Source organism: Pteronotus mesoamericanus, unplaced genomic scaffold, assembly GCF_021234165.1.
Source record: "Pteronotus mesoamericanus isolate MK-2021 breed Mesoamerican mustached bat unplaced genomic scaffold, CSHL_Meso_final contig_182, whole genome shotgun sequence".
Taxonomy (NCBI): Eukaryota; Metazoa; Chordata; class Mammalia; order Chiroptera; family Mormoopidae; genus Pteronotus; species Pteronotus mesoamericanus.
The window spans coordinates 35,800,812-35,823,157 of record NW_026555078.1 but is presented as its reverse complement, the minus strand read 5'-3'; the positions used below and the strand labels follow the sequence as shown (position 1 = coordinate 35,823,157).

The window sequence follows — 22,346 nt, the reverse complement described above, 5'->3', positions numbered from 1 at the left end:
TGGAAATTTATCTGAAGAAACCCAAAACACTAATTCGAAAGAATCTGTGCTATCCTATGTTCATTGCAGCATTATTTACAATCGCCAAGATTTGGAAACAGCCCAAGTGCCCTTCAGTAGATGAGTGGATAAAAAGCTGTGGTACATTTGTACAATGGAAAACTACTTGGCTGTAAAAAAAGAAGAACATTTTTACCTTTTGGGACAGCCTGGATGGATGCTGAGAGTATTACGCTAAGTGTAATAAGCCAGTCATAGAAAAACAAGAACCATATGATTTCACTTATATGTGGAATCTAATGAACAAAATCAACTAATAAACAAAATAGAAACAGACTTAGATACAGCGAACAAAATGACAGCTGTCAGAGGGGAGAGGTGCTGGGGGCTGGGTAAAAAATGTGAAGGGATTAAGAAAAAAACAGAACAGAGCTCATAGACACAGACAACAGTATGGTGATTATCAGAGGGAAGGGCGGGATAGGAGAGGGTAAAGGGGGATAAATAACTTAGGGTGGTGAACACACAATTCAATATACAGATGATGTATTACAGAACTGTACACCTATAACATAGAACTTTATTAAGCAATGGCATCCCAACAAGTTCAATAAAAAAAGAGCAGTAGCACAGGAGAGAGAAACCCGCAGGTGGGAAGGCACAAAGGTGGGATATAAACACGGGTGCTAATTCCAAAGGGAGGGGCTGAAGGTGAAGCGGTTTGCCGGCTCCCCTAAGAGGTTCCCTGCTCTAAGATGTCAGCCCAGAAATGCTGCTGGACAAATTACTACCCTGGTGATGGTAATGTGCAATGGGAAGTATGACTGTCAAGGTCCCTGGTTATCCAAGGCACTTATTAAGTGCTTAATTCCATGTGCTCTTATACCAAGACCCTATTCCACTAAACGCTAACAGAGTACCATGTAAATGCTCCCTAGCATTAGAATCTAATTAGAGCTTTCATAATTTTTAAAGGCTTCTGCTTCCCCAATATTAGTTGAATAATATTTCTCAACTCAATAAAACTCTCAATGGAAAATTCTGTGACTTCTTTAAGACTTCAGTCCCGCTGTTGTCATTTGATGCTAATTTCTATGTCCCGTCTCTTCAAATTGTTTGGGTGGCTGGTTGAAATGCATTAGTAACATTTCTGTAAATGATTTTAGCTATGTTCAGCATTCTCTGTTATGGCTTAAGAGATTACGAACCACACTGATCACATAAATGAGTGAAGCAGGCTGAATGCGAGACGAGACAGAGCTGGAGACTGGGGCAAACTGGGGACCTCATGCCTCTCGTAAAGTGGGTGGCTGCTCCCTGGCTCCACAGACTGCAAGCCAGGGGCTAGGTTTTCAGTCTTTCTTGAAAGACTGAATTTTATGTAAAATCTCCTGGGTTTTTCCCTATTAGTTTTTGTTTTGAAAGCATTTTCAAAATATATAGAAGTGGAAAGAATAATACAACGAATACCTATATGCTTATCTAGACTCATTAATCATATGTTAGAAGTCTTTATTTTTGTTCTGTTTCTGTCACTCTCTCTCTCTCTCTCACACACACACACACACACACACACACACACTTATTTACACTTCTTTTGGCTGAATTATTTTCCTAAGTATGCAGTACGAATCTCCTAGAACAAAGACATTCTTCTATGTAACTGCAATATGACTTCTACACTCAAGAAATTTATCATTGATGCATTATAATCTAACATACAGTGCATAACTATAAATATATAATTTGATATACAATATATATTTCAAAATCCAGGATCAAATCAATGATCATACATTGCATTTAGTTGTCATATCTCTTTAGCATACTTTTAATCTAAAAGAGTTCCCTACCTGTTTAGTTCTTATTTTGGTCTTTCATGGTATGGCATCTAGGCCAATAGTTTTGCAGAATGTGCCTCTCAACATAGGTTGCATGGCTGTTTCCACGTGACTTGAGACAGGATAAATGGTTTCAGCAGGCTCACCGCCTGGGTGAGGGCGTGCCCGTCCCACTAGTTCTCAGGAGCTACATGATGTCAGTTTGTCCCATAATTACTGCTCGCAGTCTTCATCTCATGGTTGAGATGGGTCTGCTCTATTTCTCAATTATAAAGAAGCATTTTCCCCTCGGTAATTAGTAAGTAACCTGTGGGGTTATAATCTGAAACTATGTGGCTACCTTGTTCCCCAGTAAATTTTACCCAATGATGCTTGCCTCAATCAATTACAAGAAGAGGTAAAATGGTGACTTTTAACAATTCTTTCTACTGTATCCATTAGTTACAATTTTGGGGTAAAAAAAGAGTTTTCCTTTGCTCCTCTTCCCCCCTCCCCACACCTCATACATATATTTCCTAGCATCATTCTGAATTCGTGAATTTTTTTCAACATGTTAGAAACCATCACTGTCGTTATTCTTTTTGATTCCCAGATTGTACACATTTGTTCACGTGGGGCTCCCTGGCTCCAGGTCCTTTGGCAGATGCCCATGATTCCTTAAGCACCTCTTTACGATGTGCACAAAAAAATGTCTTATGTGCATCCTGCCCCAGCTATGCAATCAGCCATTCCTTCAAGGAGCCCGGTTCCTTTTAGTGACAATGAAATCTGACTTTAAAACATCGACAAGTAATTTAAAAAAAAATTTTTAAACACCATTCAAGCTAAACAAAACACATCTGCTGACAGTGGTTTCCTGCAAGCTTCACTGGGGGCCTTGAGATTATACAGCTTTCATGACATGCAGATATTGTCATTAGAGAATGGCAGCTCTGGCCCCTGGCTGGCTGTTACCAGCACATAGATAGGTGCTGGCAGTTTGTGGAAACTGGTTGTCAACAGCTTGAAAGGCAAGCAGACCATTCCCTTGCCCACAGTGACAGAAACCAAACAGTCTCCTTATCACCATCCCTCCTTGTTTGTTCAACAAGTGGAGACCTGTTTAATTTTATTTTTTTAAGATAACATACTAACTGCAAATAGTAACAGACTGTTTTGTTTGTTTATTAGAAGTTTTTTTTTGCCTTAGCTCATAATGTATTTATCTAGAAAGATTGTATTCCTGCTGTGTAGTGAACTCCTAAGTAATAAAGCTGCCACACAAATATTTCAAGAACAAAAGAAGCAGAAATCAACAAGCTGGTTCATTACCCTCTTAAAGACACCCAGCTTGCCATGTGTGAGATTAAGCACACACCACGTCCACCCTAAATTCTCCTCTGCACATCCTGCCACACACCATAGGATCTAGAAAATAAAATACCATAAAGCAGGAGGAGGCAGAATAAGGGATTTTATGATACACACTGATAAAAATAAATTTTGCTATAACTTTTTTTTTCCATTTAAATTATTTTTATTTCTGACAAATGAAATTGATAGGTAGACAACCTGTGTTACATACAGGGTTGGGCAAAAGTTAAGTTTACAGTTTGTAAGGAAAATAATATAATAATTAATAACCAATAATACAAGAATAAACTGTTTTGCATACTCACAACTGTAAACCTGCTTTTGTCCCACTTTGCATAGTTATTATAAACCACACTAGAAGGTAGTACTTTTTAAAAAATTGATTTGAGAGAGAGATCAATTTGTTGTTCTACTTATTTATGCACTCACTGGTTGCTTCTTGCATGTGCCCTGACTGGGGATCAAACCCACAACCTTGGCATACTAGGGTGACACTTTAACCAACTGAGCTACCAGCCAGGGCAGAAGGTAGTACTTTTTATATGAAATGGAATTTTTTTTAAATGGACCAGGCTCATGTCTTTCACTTTAAATTTTTTTAATGTTTTCATTTACCTTTTTATTTGGCAGGATTGATGTTTTAGGCCACAAATTTGCTTTCAACGGGCATATTTTCTTGCTAATTATTAACCTTCTTTATTACTTATTAACTTTAGAAGCACTGTAAAAATACTGTTGGATGCAATTGCCTGGTTGAAAATCTTTGAACTCCATTCCTTTTTTTGTTAGACTAACGAAAGGTGGGTTTCTAAATCAATGGATGGTATCAATCATACGTAAAAAACCAAGCTATGTGTTTTATAATGATCAGTACATTGCTGCGTTCATTTTTGGCTGTGTCATTGTTAATTTTCATTTTGATCACATTTGTACTATTGCTTCTTTCCCGGTGCTTTTCATACACTTGATAAATCACAGTAAAGTGGACTGAGCATCCACTGTGCACATTCTTAGCCAGTGCTGGGTCCAGGAGGGGATCCAGAAGAGATCACAGCCCACGGCTCTGGCCAGAGGACCCCCGGGAACATCCTATCCCATCTACAGTAAACCCAAAATAAATAAGCACCAGGCCCTCCTCCACCTTCCACCCCTGGTTCCAGCTTTTTCGTTACTCCTCCACTCCATATGTCCCTCCCTTTCCTTCTCTCGTCCTCCCTGGAACAAAACATTAGCCAGGGTGTTTACCATGAGGGTTCTTGGCATTTGGAGGAAATGTGGGATTAAGCACCTTTCCTTTCCCAAAAGAGAGTGTTAAAGGATGATTCCTCAGCAACTCCATAATGAGTGTGGAATATTTCCCTCTAGGCTGGAGATGGTGGTAATAATTAAATAGCTTTTAAATAATGAAAATAGCTTTTCCTTCCCCACAGCTGATGTATTAACTCTCTGAAACTGACTTTAAAATATCTATCTTGGTTAGACAATACAGTGAAGAGACCTATGCAATCACTTAAAAGATATTTGTATGAGAAAGTACTACATGCTTATGTAAGAAGAAGACTGAATGTGCAGAGAAATGTAAAGTGAAAAAGGAAACCTACATTGGCCTTCACTCTCCTTTCCCATCCCCCCGCTGTCTCTCGTACATCATTCCAGAAGACTTCTGTGTTGTACAAGGACATAAATTTCCTTCTTAAAAACAGATACAAATGCTACCATATTGAATATACTATTCTGTAATTTCCTTTTTTACATTTAACATCATACCTTGAACTTCTTTCCAAGTCAGCACATATAGATATGCCTGCTTTTCTTTTTCTTTCTTTTTTTTTTTTAAGATTTTGTTTCTTTATTTTTAGAAACTGGGGAAGGGAGGGAAAGAAGGAGGGAGAGAAACATCTATTGGTTGCCTCTTGCACACGCCCTGACTGGAAACTGAACCCACAACCAGGCATGTTCCCTGACCGGGAGTCAAACCAGGTGACCTGTTGCTTTGTGGGACAATGCCCAGCCCACTGACCCACATCAGTCAAGGATGCCTTCTTTTTAACAGCCGCATACTACTTTATCATTTGAATGGACTATAACGTCCTGTAGTTTATTTAACTACTCACCTACTAACGAACATTTGGGTTTTTCCAATGGCTAATAATGTACAAATGGAGCCCTGGAAATTTGAGAGAATATTGGGGATAGGAAGCATGATTCCTGTAAGTGGACCGTTGGGAGGGATGTTGAGAGAGTCCAGTCCTACTTCCGCTCCTGGTTCCCAGCCCCACAGATTAGCTACTGAAATAAAGACTCAACACCGCATTGTGGCTGCTAGTTCAATGCATGTGTCCTCAAAGGGCTTGCGTACAGATTCCATCATTCCACCAGGCTGGCTGGCTGTAGGTGATGATGAGGTTTATCGTAGAACCGATGGATTCCATAGCCATGTGCTAATCGTCACGCCTCCTTTGCTGTAAAATGGGCCTCTTGGTCTGATGTCGTGTGGACTCCCATACTGCTAAAGCAGACATTCTCCCTTGAGAATGGGGCTGGCAGGAAAGCCCTTGATTGTGGGGCTGGCAGGAAAGGCAAACCCCATATCTCAAGTAAGTATCAGTCCCAGTAAGGACAAATCGCAACCCCCTCCGTGTAGCAGCTGGTCTCCTTAAAGCACACGGCCTGTCAGTACCTAAGTATCATATTTTGCTACTGGCAGGTTAGGTACTCAGCAACAGCAGTAGCCAGATCAGCCTTGGAGGGAGGGAACTGGTGTTGCTGGGCCATGCCTCCCCCTATCCCTGCAACCATGGCCATCCTGTTCATGGATCAATTACACGAGCACCAGGGTGGCCAAGGACAGAGCAGGCTGACACCCACCAGAAAAGACATCCTCTGTCTGGTTGCTCAGTGCTTCCTCTGCAGTAGCTGTTCTCTGGTGGGCATTCGTAGGAGGTGGGCATTGGTCGGAATTAAGTCCTCAAGCTCTGTGCCCACTCCCACAAGGATGTGTTATGTTTCTTCTCCGAATGTTCTTTCAACCTTGCTCCTTCCAGACTTAAATCAACAAGACAAACTATTTTGCCACTACCCATAGGTCCATGCTTATCCCAGGTCCTTTCTTCTTCACACGAAGTGGACCATCAAGAGCACTGCTTGGAGCTCTGCTCAGTGGGAGCTTTCCCTTTCATCGTTGTCCTTCAAGGCCTCTGCCAAGTGGGCTATGGTATGGTTGCAGACCAACTGCAACTAGTGCCAACATAATGAGCTGATCCGTCTGTGAGCTGGACTTGGGGTTTTTCTCCCCCATTATAGGAAACTCTCATGGAACCATACAGGGATGTATGGAGGAGGGATGACAGTGCAACAGAGTAGATGACATGGGAGAACAGGCCACCTCTTTTTGTAACTTGCTTGTCGCCCCCAGACCTTCTTGAGCCTGACCACAAATGTATAGTTTTCGTAGTTTGGTGGATTGCTGGTGCACCCTGGCAGCCTAATGACAGTCTGTCTTTATGACCCAATCCACAGGAGCAGCTCTGGGTCACAGAATCACATGATGTCCCAAGGTAAGGGGGGCTCAGTCTCTGTTAGGGACTTAACAGGTGTCCTTGTCGGAATTAAGTCCCAAGTCACAGGACAGTGCTGCCATGCCAATGAATTTCACCCTGTCCAGCCTTATATTTCTCCCCTGCCATGGCCCAACACCCCCAAAGTCCCTGCTGGTATGTATGAGCCAGGTCTTATAATTCTTTGAGGATACTTCTCTCCTCCTGGAGCAAGAGCTGTATGCCATGCTCAGGCAGTTACAGCCTCGTGCTAGGTCAGGGCTGTGGGCTGGGAGGAGGCTGGATCGAGTCAGGAGGCCTCTGCCCCATTGAGTGATTTTCAGGTCTCCGTGTGAGAGGAAGCATTTCACCTTTGGCAAAGGGGCAGAGGCTACTTCTCCCAGCCCAGAGGGTTCAGAGAAATTTAAGGGTTAAGATTCTCAGCCTCATCCCTCTAAATGTCCCTATCCCAGGCCTCTGGGTCCCTCGCATTTCTCATCAGAGCCCTGACTTTGACAGAAGGGACCTGTTGAAGCTCTACACTGTCTCTTTTGTATCTCTGCTCCTTTTTTTTTTTTTTAATCCTCACTCAAGGATATGCTCATTGATTTTAGAAAGAGAAGAAGGAAGGGAGAGAGAGGGAGAGAGACATTAATGTGGTAAACATTGATCAGTTGCCTTCCGTATGCGTCCTGACCAGGCATGTGCCCTGAATGGGAATTGAACCTGCAGCCCTTTGACTTGCAGGATGACACTCCAAACAACTGAGCCACACCGGCCAGAGGTATCTCTACTACTCTTAAAAATTAAGTTCTGAGTCTGATTTTAGCACAGTCTATCCTGTGTCTACAGGAAATGTCTCTTTAAATAATGCCACAGTGGCCTTCTGACTCCCACAGTTGATGGGCAGCTAACTGAAACCTATCTATCATTTTCTCTTTTCTTTTCTCAATGACCTAAATGTGTTAACAAAAGCCAGCTCATTCAATAATCCCCTTAATTACCATTGCCCCATATTACTCATGTGCCACTGCTATTGCATAAGCCAACTGCACGTCATTCAAAAGCACCCCTGATTAAAGTCTTAGCAATTGTGTCCCTGCAGTCCCTCAGAGTTTCCCCGCGCCTGGGCGGGGCGCCTTTGGTCATTCCTGATGCCTCCCTCCCCTCCGCCTTCCCCTCCAGTCCATCACCATAACTCTAATAACAAAATATCTCTGAACAGGGCCTTTCTTGCCATCTTCCTTCCTCTGCCCTGGTCTGTGTTCTAGATACACACCTTCAGGTGTATCAGATTGAAGAATCTTCCTCATTTTCCTGTGTTAAGATGTTTCATCAACCTAGGAAATGTGATGTACTTTTTTTATTCACAAATAATTACTGAGTGCCTATTACGTGTGAGGCGCCATGCTAGGGATTCAACAACATCATTTTAAGTAAACGAGAATGCAAGCCCGGATATCACGGTTCTTACATTCTATTGATTGTATCTATTATACCTGTCGACAGCAGAGGACGCTGAACAATCAACTGAGTAATCCTTACTTTGTAATTACATAGTAAATACAAAAGATGCTGAAGGACACACACTGCAGCGGAGCTATCAGCCTTACGGGGGCATTGAACCAGTCTGGGGAGATCAGGGGAGACCTCCCTAGGAGGGGACATTTCATCTGAGCCTTAAAGGATGAGTTTGTATTAACTAAAAATCTTTCCCTGCTCTTCATTCTCCTTTCTTTTCCAGCCTTCTCATATCTCTCTCTGCCTTCACCATCTGGGTTATAATTGCTTTTCACTTACAAGTTGTTAACAAACAGCTCACAAAGACAAGTAAGGTAATACTGTTTACAGCCTACTTCAACCAAGACAGCGCAGTTCTTAAAGGACAAACCACTTTCCTTTTATTGGATCAAAACTAGAGAAAGCTGTCTTTCACAAGTCACATTTAGCACCTTGCTTTTTATGTTTTCAGCAACTCAAGCACCCCAACCTTGTCAACCTGATTGAAGTCTTCCGGAGGAAGCGGAGGCTTCACCTGGTGTTTGAGTACTGTGACCACACGGTTCTCCATGAATTGGACAAATACCAAAGAGGGTGAGTGATCCATCCCTGACAAGCAAAACACCACAAAATACACCAGCCTTTGTGCGGGAAAATGAGCAATGACCCTTTTTCAGATCAGACAGGAGCAGCCAGTGTTTGGACAGCACACTCTGCTGCTGGGGTTGACAGAGGGGGAGACCAAAAACGCTGGGAAAGGGACCGTAACGAACCATGTTCGCGAAGAAAGCAATGGCAGCATTATTAGGTTGAACTTGATTTCTTCGGTGTATTATCTTTGTATTGAAGCTCCCTGAGTCTCTAAGAAAGAAAAGGAGGGGTATTTGTTATTCTGATTAGGGAAGTGTAAGGACTTGGAGATTGAAAAGAAGATTCCAAAGACAATGGCTAATAGGAAGTTTACAGCTGAAACGAACAGGTGGCTTCATCCAAAGCAATCCGGGTGTCTGTTCTGCTGTCTTGGCCTGGACTTCTTTGGTTACAAGTGACAAAAACCCAGCTGAAGCAAGGATGGGTGAAAAAGGAATGTGTTGGTGGCTGTAGCTAGGAAGGATTGGGGTGGGGAGGTTGGGGGGGTGAATTTAAAGGCTTCACCAATCTCATCACATCTCTCTAGCATAGGCAACTCTTCTATGTGCATTAGAAAAAGGCTTAGTAAGCAGGCAGAGTCTTTGTTTGGAAGAAAATGGGGGATTCCTTCCTCTGGCTGAGGGTAGCCCCTTGCCAAGGCAAGCAGAATGCAGGCTGGAGTTTGGCTCCTGCCCACTCCTCCGCCGAATGTCTTAAGGTAGAGTGTGATAGGCGGTGGCTGTTCTCTCTCTCTCAACTATTCTTTATGTTGACTTCATTCTACCTGGCAGGCAAGTGTCCCTTATAAGGTGAATTTTGGAGGGTGTGTATGTCTGTGTGTGTGTGTGTGCGCGCGCGCTCGTGCACGAGAGAGAGAGAGAGAGAGAGAGAGAGAGAGAGGTGGGATGCAAAGAGTAAGGAAGGGAAAAAATATGATAGAAAGCATGACCACAGACTTTTATCAACCTGTGTAGCCATTCTAGAAGAAAGGAAGTTCTAGAAGAAGGTAGCATCTGCATATAAAGTACCGTGGAAGACTCTGATTGGTTCAGCTCAGGTGATGCAACTATCCTTGAGGCCAATCATTGTGACCAGAAGGAGAGGGTAGAATAATTAACAGGCCCTGGGAAATATGATTCAAAACAGGTCAGTCAAGGAAGACTTCTTGGAGGAGGTGGCCTTTGTGTTGAACAGTGAGATTTAAGAGAATTTAAGCAGTAAAGAATATTCCATCCTTTCCTTTTGCTCTGTTTCTGGGAGCCCAACCTTGGCTAGGGACAATATGCGTAGTGCATTGTAAATCAGAGTGATGGAATGATGCCCCATCTTGATCACATTCATACTCAGTGGCTGGAGGCTGAGGCTCTTTTAACAATGCTGTCAAGCCTTGGCCAAGAGCTTGCTCTGTCATGTAATTGTGGTTATATATTATCTGCCTGAACCTCCAGGCAAATGGGATTAAAGTGACTTGTAGTTTGACCATGGCATAGGTTTTTCATGTTAATTTACACAACCAGAGGGAGCCAAGAAAACAGACACCTCCCTTCAGGAAGTCATTGATGTGGAGAAATTATGCATTCAAGGGAGAAAACCTTTAGTATGTTGATATTTGCTCTTTTGACAGCTTGGAAGTGACACTTCAATGAAATTTATGAGTATAAGTTACCTGTGGCTATGTACAAGGTGTTGCAGGAAGTTTGATTAATCATATTAGATTGAGTCACTTGAAAACACTGGTTAGTAGGGGTTTGAAAGCAATAAGGAGTCAGTTCTTTTTTGGCATATAGTTTGAGAAGAAAAAAAGATAGGACAAGGAGTGATTAGAGTTTGTTCGTTTTTTAATCCTAATCCGAGGATGTGTTTATTGATTTGAGAGAGAGAGGGAGGCAGACAGAGAGAGAAACATCAATCTGTTGCCTCCTGTATGTGCCCCAACCTGGGATTGAACCCCTAATCTACATGTGCCCTGACTGAGAACTGAACCTGCAGCCTTTTTGTGTATAGGACCAATTGAGCCCCCAAGCCAGAGCATAGTTTTAAAAGCTGATTTTTTTTTCATCTCTACTGGCTAAAATATATTTTATATGCTCCAGAAAAGACGAACATGTTTTCCTATGGACGTGGGTTATTTGTAAGTACATTCTAGTAAAAGTAGGTCACCATAATCTGTGTGACCTTTGTCAGGTTGTCTCCAGGTGTCCCCACCTGGGAAAATGAGAGTTTAGTACCAGGTGAAGTGAAGGGGAACTTCAAGCTCTATAATGCTATGAGCTGATGATCTAATGTCCCAGAATGGTTCTTCTTTAGTTTCATATTTGATCTGTTAGATGCTGTCCACAAAGGATAATGTGCGAATGCTGGTGTTTTCCCTGCGTGGTGCCAGGCTGAGTCCTCCTTAGGTTTGCGCACTTACTGCCAGAACACCCCGTGATCACCATAGGCACTCTGCAGGATCACCCCATTCCCACCAGTTTCCCATGCTGCGGGAATAATTTGCATTCTAGGATTTAGGATGTGCTGTTTTCTCACATCTTGGGTTGTCCTACCTTTGCTACTCTCCCTAGCAAAATCCTGCTTGTCCTTCAGATATAGCTCAAATATGACCTTTGTGATACCTATCTTTACAAAAATTTTTTATTTATTGAGAGAGCGAGAAAGAAAGAAAGAGAGTGAGAGAGAGAAACATCGATTTGTTATTCTATCATTGATGCATTCAGTGGTTCTTTTCATGTGTCCTGACCTGGGATCAAACCCATAACCTTGGTGTATCAGGTCAATGCTCTAACCAACTGAGCTACCTGTCCAGGGTTCCTATGAGCAATCTTAAAGATATTGTTTGAGTTGACTAGTGATTGCATGTTTTATCTAATGACAAGACCCTCATTATTTGGAGATAGGTATGCCTAAGCTGTCACAGACTATTGACAGTAACCAGTCACATAGCTACTGTCCCTTATCCCAATATTTTACTCACCAAACACCATCTGATTATAACTTGACTTTCTTTATGGAATTGTCTACAAAGAGAGCATAAGCTGGTACTCAGGATTTCAACAGGATGAATAAATTGGCATTCGGGTTTTACATATCATGCTGTTAAATTTATTTAATGTTCACCTACCCCTTTGAAATGGATACTGCCTTAGTGCGCTCACAAAATAGTCTGTGTCTGCAAGCCTGAGACCATTGTCAAAGCGGTCAACCTGCTGGCTGCTTTTCCAAACAAAACACCACATTCTTTGAGTTGCTGTGGTGAGATGACCTTTCCCCGCTCAATTCTGCTGTTCACTTAATAGTCTTTCATATACATTTCTATTTATGTCATAATATAATCTTTAGATCTGCTATTAATAACTATAAGATTGTACATGTAGTTACATTACTATCTAACTATTCCTCCATTGTTGATATTTAGGCTATTTTCAGTGTTTGGTCTGATAAGTGTTTCTGCTATCAAACTTTCCCTGCAATAGATGTTTCTTCTTTTGCACTTTTGCCTTAGAAGCTCTCAAAAAGGGATTATTGGGTCGTATGGTTTGCCAAACTAAACCAATTTACCTTACCAGCCATGTGGTAGATTTATAGTTGTGCTATTGGTTTTTATTATTAAAATGTTTGAAGAATGAATTCCATCAAACATATAAAGCAGAAATAATGGCAACCCTACACACACTCCTTCAGAAAATACAGGAGGAAGAAACATTTCCCAAATCGTTTTATGAGGGCACTATACCCTAGTACCAAAACCAGATGAGGACATTTCAAGAAAAGAAAATGAAAGACAAATATTGCTCATGAACATAGTTGTAAAAATCTATAGCAAAATTATTATTAACAAATCAAATCCAGCAATATAATATAATATAAAAGGAATGATGTACCGCTATTTCTTGATTTTATCAATTTAGATGTTATCTATAGACTTCCTATTATGATAGATAAGAATTTTGCTTTCTTACACCATTATTCCCTCTGTTTACCCTTTCTATGCCCCCAAAATCATTACATTAAAGTTTTTTTAATTCCATATTCACTGTTCCAACTGTTATAACTATGTAAATATTACTTAGAGCTGAATATTTTACCATACTAGGGTTTCCTTTTGTACTTTTTCCACAAATTAATATTTGCCTTGCTTTTTAAATTTACTTAATATTCTTTAATCTGACCTGGCCGGCATGGCTCAGTTGGATGGATATTGTTCTGTGAAATAAAAGGTCACTTGTTTGATTCCCAGTCAGGGCACGTGCCTGGGTTGCGGACCTGGTCCTCAGCTGTGGTATGTGCGAGAGGCAGCCAATCGACGTTTCTCTAGAAGCATCCCTTTTTCACTTCCTCTCTTTCTTCCTACCTTCTCCTCTCTCTGAATAAATAAATAAGATATTTAAAAATTATATTCTTTAACCCTATTACTAACTGTTCTCACTCTAATAGCATCTCAATATACTTTTCCACAGGATAATCACATCAGATAATCCATTCATTCCTTTTCTGGGGTACCTTCCTGCCTTTAGAAGCCCATTCTCCCTCTCGCTGGCTTGCTGTGCCCGGAGCCTGTTATCCAGCTGTCTTCCTGGGACTTTCTTTTGCTGTCATCCTTGGAATCCTACTGCGTTTCTCTATGGTTGGACTCACTACCTCCTGGATTTCCTGTCTTTCTCTTTCTGGGTTTACTTACTTATTTTGGCCAAGCACATCCCTCTCCAATCCTTTAAAAAAATGGCACAGTCACACAGAATTCTAGATGACAGGCATTTCTAATAATATCCCAACCCCTGAGCCTCATCTCTCCGTGGAGTCACGCAGTTGGGATCCCCTTATGTTCCTGGGGGTGAAACTAGATTCCCAAAGCAGGCAGGAAGAAGGCCATGGGGTCACGCTGGTGGAGGACTCCGGAGCACATTCCTCCCCCACCTCTTCCTACTAGTGGAAGAAGGATTCCATTGCACTCGCCCCAGAAGGAGCCCCTCTGCTGAGCTGAGAGACAACCCAGTGGGCTTCGGAGGAACGGTCGGAGCTCTCAGTGAGGCCACTGACCTGAAGACCCCAGGAAAGACCACCCAGCTACTCAGGGAATGAAGACGTGCCTTGCTGAGCCCCTCCCACCTAGGTTTGGGGCAGAAAATAAAGCGAGTGTCCTTGCTCAGTGTTCTCACTTCCTGCCTAGACTTGCACTTCTAGGTCTGGGGAGCTGACAGCTTCAGGAGTGCAAATCCCGCGAGACCTGCCCAGCTGGCTGGGAGTCCACGAGGCCCAGGCTGGATCCTGTCCAGCTCCTCTGGAGCACTGTTTACTGGGAGAGGAAATGGGGATAAGGTTTGTTTGAAGTTCAATGGCCTAACCTCATGGTGGAGGAGAACCAGGCCCAGGAATAAAGCTCAAATGCCACTTCCCTCCCAGGTTAAGGTTGAGCTTATGCATAATTCCCCTAAAGGGACAGCTTGTCTTTGAGTTAGAATCCAAACAGGGACTCTTAAAGGCAGTCAAGAATGCGAGAGAATTGGGGCCCCTTCCCTCCATCACTGTTCCAGCCCTTCCCGCTCTGCCCCGGAGCTTGGCCACGAGACCATCAACCACCAGTTGGGAAACACACACTATAAAGTGCAGTGAATTCCTTAGCCTTGCCAGCATAAGCTAGAGCTTTAAGAATGTCTGCTTTAGCCTGAAGGGTCTGGCCAGACACCCAGGCTCTTCCAAAGCTTTTAAGTTTGTTTGTCAAATATTTTCATATTTATTTAAGATGGTATAAGGCAGAGGGCATGATGATGACAACCCTCAACATGCCTGGCTCTTGAGTCACGCTCTTCTGAGCCGGACGGGTTGCTGTCTGCGCCTGGAGTGCAGCTGTTGTCCGTGATTTCCCTTCACCTCCCCCTCCAAGTTGCTGTTGCCCCCCTCTGGGTCAGGTCTCCAGTGCTCTCCGTTCCACGGAGCCTTCTTTGGTAGTTTACTCCTTTTTTGGGGGAGGGCATCCTCTGGGGGGCTTCCCGAGAAAGGGTGTGTGAGAGGTTAAAGGAGAGCGAGAGACTGAGACTTTGCCTTTGCATGTTTAAAAAGTATGTTCTCTTCATGCTTACTTAATATTTTGTTTGTTTTTGGTGAAAAATAATATTTCTTCAGAATTTTGGAGGCATTTTTAAGTACCTTCTAGCTCAGTGCTGTTAAGATGTCTGTTGTCATTCTCTTTTCTGCTTCTTTGTGAATTTCTGTTTCTTTTTTATTTCCAGAAGCTTCTAGCACCCTCTTTACTCGCAGCACTCTGAATTATGAAAGTCATGGGCCTTGCTTTTCACCCATTATTCTGGCACTTGGTGGGCCCTTTCTGTCTGAGAAAAAATTTTTTTTGAATTATTTTGTTATTGATTTCCTGTCCTTTGTTTTCTCTATTTTCTCTTTTCCTGGGCCTTCTATTATTTGGATGTCTGAGTTTTTGGCCCTCTTGTTTTCTTATAGTGTCCTGTGCTTGTTTCACGGATGCAACAGCTTTCCTGTTCCACCCTCTCTGAGGATATTAATGATTTTTTTTAATGTTCTCTTCATTCTCCCTAGTTTTTGTTTTTTTCTTTTGAGTTGCTTTCTTTCTGTTTGCTTTGGTCTTTAACTTTCTTATGTGATACTTCCTTGGGCAAATATAATGTCTGGTTGTATGCCTATGGTTTAGAGTAGGAAGCTATGGAAAGCTCAGAGCTTCACTTTTGGGTAATCTGGCCAGACCTTTTGCTGGGGAAACCCCATTGTTGGATTTTTTGTCCTGAACTTCCACTAGAAAAAGCCTTCCAATATTTTGCCTAAAGAGTAAAGTCAGGCTGCCGGCTTTCTCAGAACCTAGTGCTGTAAGAGGGTTGGGGAGTCTCAGAATTCGATACTTAGTGTGAATGCAATACTCAGTATGTATCCTGCTTTTGGAACAGAATCCAAAATCTCAACTGACCCAAATGTGCTCTGTTTTGTCCTCCTCAGAAAACAAAACTCCAGCCTTCTACTTAGTAAGGGAAGAGTATTCCCTACTGGACTAGAACAGGGGAGAGGGTCTAGGGACTTCTTTCCCAAACAGATTTTTCCACACTCCTTTCCCCCCATTTCCACACAGATCTTGACTGCTGGGTCCTGAGCCTTCTGAGGGATCTTTGGGGTAAATGGGCTTGTCCTCCCCTCTCCCCACTCTGGGCTTGGCTTTCAGCTTTCTAGGACCTGTTGTCAGTTATCATTCATCAGACTGCTTTCCAGATTCCAAAATGCGTTATCACCTCTTTCTCTATTCTCTCTGAACAGTTCTATTCTCTCGGTGTATTTCTAGTCCGGTTTGGGAAGGCAGTGAAGTGAGACGGGTTTGTTCAGTCCACCATCCTAATCCAGAAGTCCTTTGAGGCACTTTTTTTCAGTTGGCTTCAGTGATGCTGTTCTCCTGAGTGAGGTCTTAATTCATGCGATGCTCAACCCCAGTCTTTTGCTGGTCCCTCCAAGTTTCTGGGCCTCTGGACTTTGATCTCCTTTTCTTCTGTATTCACTTCTCAAGTGGCTCCATCCTGTCCTAGGGCTCTAAGTACCACCAATAGTCTTGTGATTTCCACATTTATATTTCAAGCTGGACCTTCCTTCTGAATTCATAACTTCCTACTTAGAGTCCCTTAGAAGTCCCCAGGGCATCTCAGTTTATCCACCTTCCCCTCCCCCCAAGCCAAACCCCACCCCCGCCCTCTCCCTGCCCCAGCATTCTTCTCAGTATAAGGTCCAACATGAACCAGGTACTTAAACTAACCCTCATGTCAGTCCTTGTTTTCTCTCTTTTTCTCACAAATCCCTCAGAAAATCCTGAAGGCTCTATTTTTAAAATGTGGCCTAAATCTGGCCAAATATTATCACTTAACCACTGTGTCTGAAGTAGTGAAGCAGAGGAGCTTTCTGGAACATTTTATATAAGATAGAACCCCTTACAACACAGCACCCTCCTACATATGTGCATATCCAATTCCAGTCCAACACCACAGAATAGATTCTACCTTTCTCCCTTTCCATATTTATAACTCCCATCTTCAGCAGTGAAAAACCTGACTCCTAGCATAAGCAGCTAAAAAGAATCGTAGAGGTAGAATCCGAGGCCCTGGCATTTCAGAGAAGAAATGGAGCAATAAAGAAATGAAGGGATGCCCTGGCTGATGTGGCTCAGTAGATTGAGTGCTGGCCTGCAAACCAAAGAGTTTCTGGTTCAATTCCCAGTCAGGGCACATGCCTGGGTTGCAAGCCAGGTCCTGGGTAGGGGGCATGCAAGAAGCAGCCACACATTGATGTTTCTCTCCCTCTCTTTTTCCTTCCCTTCCCCCTCTCTAAAAATAAATAAAAGAAAATCTTAAAAAAAAAAAAAAAGAAGTGAAATGAGTGGTGAGCCCAAGACAACACTAGGTCATTTGCATAGAGTTTTCATACATGGGAATTGTGTAATAAGTGTGCTCAGCCTTAAAGGAACATTAATAATATGCTATTATAATGTAATTTAAATGTTCCTTTTAAATAATTTCTTTTGGGAAATGTTCTTAAAAACTTAATTTGCCTGGGATGGATAACCTTATATTAATAGTTAATTCATTAAATAATCAAGATATATTCCATTTTTCTGGACAGAATGTGGAGGCTAGGGGAAAACATTTTCCCCAAAATATTCCCTTCTTAGTTGTCTTTTTCTAGACAGGTGAGTTTTTCTAGCATCTGGGCCTACCTGCCACGAGAATAAGGAAGAGAACTTAGAGGGGAGCTACTTGAATCCAAGGGCCATAGTTCTGATGTGGAAATGTTCCAGCTTGTCTTCCTGGAAGTGGCCTCTTTCATGTTGTCCCACTGTTGAAGCAGCCTCTTATCTGCTTGAAAGGATTTCCTAAACATCTGGTCTGTGGCAACAGTGACCTTGCAGCCCCTCTCAGAGACTGGAAGTGACTTTTTTTGGTCACCTTGACACAACTACTCAGGAGTTTCCTCCCTTCCTTACTTCTTAGTTCTGCCTGGGGACCACAACAACATTGTTTAATATTTGATTCGTCAAAACACTAGGTCCAGCTGGTGGGTAGGAGTCTCTGAAAATAAGTGTACACTTTCTGTGGCCCCTTTCACCCCTGCCTAACTTTTTTAAAAAAAGTCTCCCCTAGGAGGTGCTTTTCTTCTAATTCGCACAAAGGACCTCCTGGGGCTCGTGGGTGCCTGGTTATATAAGCTCAAAGTCAGAGGTGTACTGGCAACAGTGGCATCAAGTTTAGATGCGGTGAAAGGGCAGAGGCAGGAAGAGGAGAGGGGTGCAGCGAGCTAGCAGGGAGGAGCAGTGTGGGGACGGGACCGGGCTGCCCACGTGGGTTTTTAATTATCGTTAACTTTTGTTACGTGGTGTACAATGTAAACTTCTTCCCTATCTTCAGTAAAATCTTCATTGCCTTAAAAAATATCCTGCCTAGGGAGCCTGAAGAAACCAAGTGCTCACACACAGAAAAAGAGTTCTGCTGCAAGGCCATGAGTTTGGGGCAACTAGACAAAACAAACAGCATATTTTATGCTATATGTTAACTACCTTTCCACCCACAAAAATCTTCTTATAGAAATGGAGCTCAAGTTACCAGGAAGGTTCCCAGTGGTGTCACAGATATTTGAGATCGCTGGTCATAAACATGTGCTGAAATCCCCATGGGTCTTCATGGTCCTCCCCACCTCCCATCAAAGCAGATGAGAGCATTGTTGTTGGTTTGCTGTGCCTAGAGTTCAGCAGTGTGCTGATCACGTGTCCTTCACACTTTGACGCTGCGATGAGTTCGATGACTGTATGTGCCACCTAGGATTTTTCACTATTTAAGCCTGTATTCATGCCGCTTCTTTGTTTTCTGTAGGGTTCCAGAACATCTCGTGAGGAGCATAACTTGGCAGACACTGCAAGCTGTAAATTTTTGCCATAAACACAATGTAAGTCTCATGATTTCCCTTGAAGAAATCAGAAGGCTGCCCTTAAGCTGAGGTGGAGCCTTTGTTCAAAGTTTATATTGTGCTTTTGTGGATATCATTTCTTATCCAAATCTTCTTAAACCTTTGTAAGTAGAGGCTAAAAATGCCTCTACTTACAAAGTAAGTAGTTGGGGTAAGTAGAGGCTAAAAATGCCAACCTAACTATTCCTTCTTGCTCAGGTTACATAAAGGATGCCTTTTTATGATTTTCAGAAAGTAGTTACACTGATCAGAAGCTACTCAGATTTCAGGTAGCATCTCATTCACTTGGAGTCTCTGTGGGTCTGCTCCATTTCCAAGACTCTGAAATTGGGAAGGGGAACCCACATCACTTGTGTCTGTTCAGTTGCAGCAGGTGGGGTTCCAGGCACGATGCCTCAGTGCTAGCGTCTGCTTTGCTGAGCTATGAGTGCCAGGTCTGGCATGAACCAGCCCAGTGGAGGCCTGTGACGCTCCTGGCCACCGTGAGGCCTGACAGAGGCAGTGGCCCCAGATGGTGTGATTTCACACAGGCTGGGAAGCCTGTTGCCCCCTCCTATAGAACACTGCCCACTCCCTGCACACAGGAGCCAAGTCCCAATGTTAGAGCTTCATTTTGGCCACAAGGCTGTCTGACTGCAATAGGTCAGTGTACTGACTGCCAGGGTCAATTTAGCTGATGGGCCTGAATCCTCATCTTGGAGCTCTTTCTAAATGATTTTTCCCAACGCTGCCTTCCAGGACGGAGAAAAAATGATAGTAGTCAGCACTTCTCCCTACTGAGTCTCCACCTTGCTGAATGAAGGCTACGATCCTTGTCAAAATGCAAAAAGCAGAGAACATGGATACCTTATACTACTATTAACTACAAGCGAGTGAGAATTAGCACTCTCCTGAAAGTAGGTGTTAGGATGGGGGAGCAAGAGAGGCTGCATAAAGACCCTGGTGGGGCAAATGAGAGACACCAAGGGCAAATGCATACCTCTGTTCCCTGAAGAGCCCCTGACTGCTGTTTGGCTGCAAGTGCTGATGAGGGGAGGGCGTAGCAACTTGTAAAGAATTCCCAGAACAGAATAGGAGCACATTCTTGCTTACAAGTCCTTCTGCCCATCTGTCATCGTGGTATCTATGGGTGTGCCCATTTATAGTAATATGTGAAGCCAGTGGGAAAAGAGTGAAGATCTCAGGGCCACTAGTTGCTGAGAACCAGATAGATTCAAATAAAATAATTCAGAAATTGTTTCCCAAATTTTTTTCCAGAGGAATTAATACCCTTTGGGGAAACACTGACATTGATCTCTCACCCTGAAGGGCCTTTGGAGTGAGTACTAGGCCAGACCCAAGAAGAACCTTTGTCCCTTTTCCAGATTCTAGAAAGTCAAGAATACCCCCAGGGGTTCAGCTGCAAGCCAAAGAGGGTGGGTCTCTCCTTGTAGGATCCGACATTCTTCTCCGGAGTGGAAGAAGGAGAGATGATTAGGGACCCTGAAAAGTAATTTAAGCCAACCATTTTTATATAATTGTTAATTAGGTTGTTGATTTGTTCTTTGCCAAGGAAGTTATTTTATAAGAAAATCATGTGACAATTCTTAAACATTCTTCTAACATCTCCCTGGTAAGCAATATCTGCTGTGGTTTGGAAAGCACAAGTGATTTCAGTCCAAACTATGGTGTGGATGCAGCTCAAAGTACCCTTGATGTGTGTGGGACGGAGCTGACATCTAGCGACTCCCTCCAGAGGGTGAGCGCTGCCTACTCTTGTTTATCTTGTCAGAACAAATGTCAGAGCTGGAAGGGAGGTCCCTCGGCAAGCTGGGCAAGCTCGGGGTCCCCGCCCTTCTCTTCCCCAGCTTATCTCAGCAGGCCCAGGGCTTGTCCTGTTTACCAGGCAGGCTGTGTTCTGTTCTGTTAAACAACTGAATGGTGAATCCTGCTTCTGCACCAGCTTGCAGCTCCAGCAGCCATGGTGGAGGCCTTGTCCAGAGCCTTTTGACATTTCCCTTTCCCCTAGGGTTGCCAGATTAAATACACGCCAAGTACTACATGAGACATACTTATACTCAAAAATTGTTTAACTAAAATGTAAATTTACCTGGCTGTCCTTGTTGGTCCTTTTGTCCCCTTCAGGAATTTGGAATGATACAGGCTATGACAGGTAGGACACTAAATTTATTTCATGCTGCTCTTTTGCAAATTTTGGGACTTTGCAGCTTATTATCCAAAAGACCAGTGAGAGGTTCAAATGACTTCTCAATGATTTGCTAATTATTCATGTGTTTTATTTATCCCATATATTATAGTTTCTCTTTAATAATCTATTTTGGTTCTATTTCTGTGACTAGTGCATACATAGAGATGTGAAGCCAGAAAATATCCTGATCACAAAACATTCAGTGATTAAGCTTTGTGACTTTGGATTTGCTCGGCTTTTGAGTGAGTATTGAAGCTTCTCTTAAGTATAAAAGGTGGAAAGATCCTTTATATATTAAATGCTATAGAAAGCTAGTTCCTGTATATTTAGGTCCTAAGCTTGCTACAAATTATTATGTAGTTACTGAAAACATGTAGACACATACAGTGGTTTAAAAATTGTATGCTATATGGAAATTATACTGCAGCAAAGTGGTTATTAAAAAAATATGTTACCCTCCTGGTTTCTACCATTTTTTGGATACTAAAATAGTACCAAAGTACTATTTTAGAAAAAGGCGTTTTTCAACTGTGGCTGCAGTTTAGACTCATATGGGGAACTGTAACTGTAAAAACTATATGGATCCACCTCGCCCAGGGACTGTGGTTTAATTGGACTAGGGTGGGGCCCAAGCATCAGTACTTTGAAAAATTCAATATTCTAAGTGATTTTAATGTACAAGTAGTACTGAGAGCCACTGATTTAGAAAAGCCACAGCTGGGGCACAAGCTGGATGTCTTAGGTCTCTGCCCTCCCAGTTTTGATCTCACGCTTCCACTGCTCTCTCTGTTTCCCATGTCCCATCCCTGGCCAGCTGGACCGAGTGACTACTACACGGACTACGTGGCTACCCGGTGGTACCGCTCCCCGGAGCTGTTGGTGGGGGACATGCAGTATGGCCCCCCAGTAGATGTTTGGGCAATCGGCTGTGTCTTTGCTGAGCTGCTGTCAGGGGTGCCTCTGTGGCCAGGAAAATCCGATGTGGATCAGCTCTACCTGATCAGGAAAACCTTGGGTAAGCGGTACCTCTGTCCCGCCTTTTGGAAAACGGGGTAGTTTTACTCACATCAGTGCAGAGCAGAGCCAAGCTCCTAGTCCCACCTACTGCCCTTTACAGTTGTGGAGGAGGGACACTCTCAATGTCTCATTTAAATGATCCCATTGAGGGTGTCCACGTTTGTCTTAATAAAAAGAATCCACAGTTTTGACTATGTATTAATTGTCCAAAAGGACACAATTCTCTCTTTTGGCATTTGTTTGGATCAAGTTAAACTCTGAATCATGATTGTAGCAACAATACACACATATATTTCTACAAGGGCTTAGCAGTTTAGAGGACGC

General features: G+C 42.9%; 1 protein-coding gene across 2 annotated transcripts in view; it reads left to right on the top strand.

The window, feature by feature from the left end:
- Positions 1-22,346, top strand: part of LOC129066050 (cyclin-dependent kinase-like 1) — a 40,187-nt gene that overhangs the window by 8,949 nt on the left and 8,892 nt on the right. For both annotated transcript variants that reach the window (XM_054567592.1, XM_054567590.1), the window contains exons 2-5: positions 8,703-8,824; positions 18,724-18,796; positions 21,157-21,247; positions 21,820-22,020. In XM_054567592.1, coding sequence (XP_054423567.1) covers positions 8,703-8,824; positions 18,724-18,796; positions 21,157-21,247; positions 21,820-22,020 — 487 coding nt within the window. The remainder of the gene's footprint in view (positions 1-8,702; positions 8,825-18,723; positions 18,797-21,156; positions 21,248-21,819; positions 22,021-22,346) is intronic.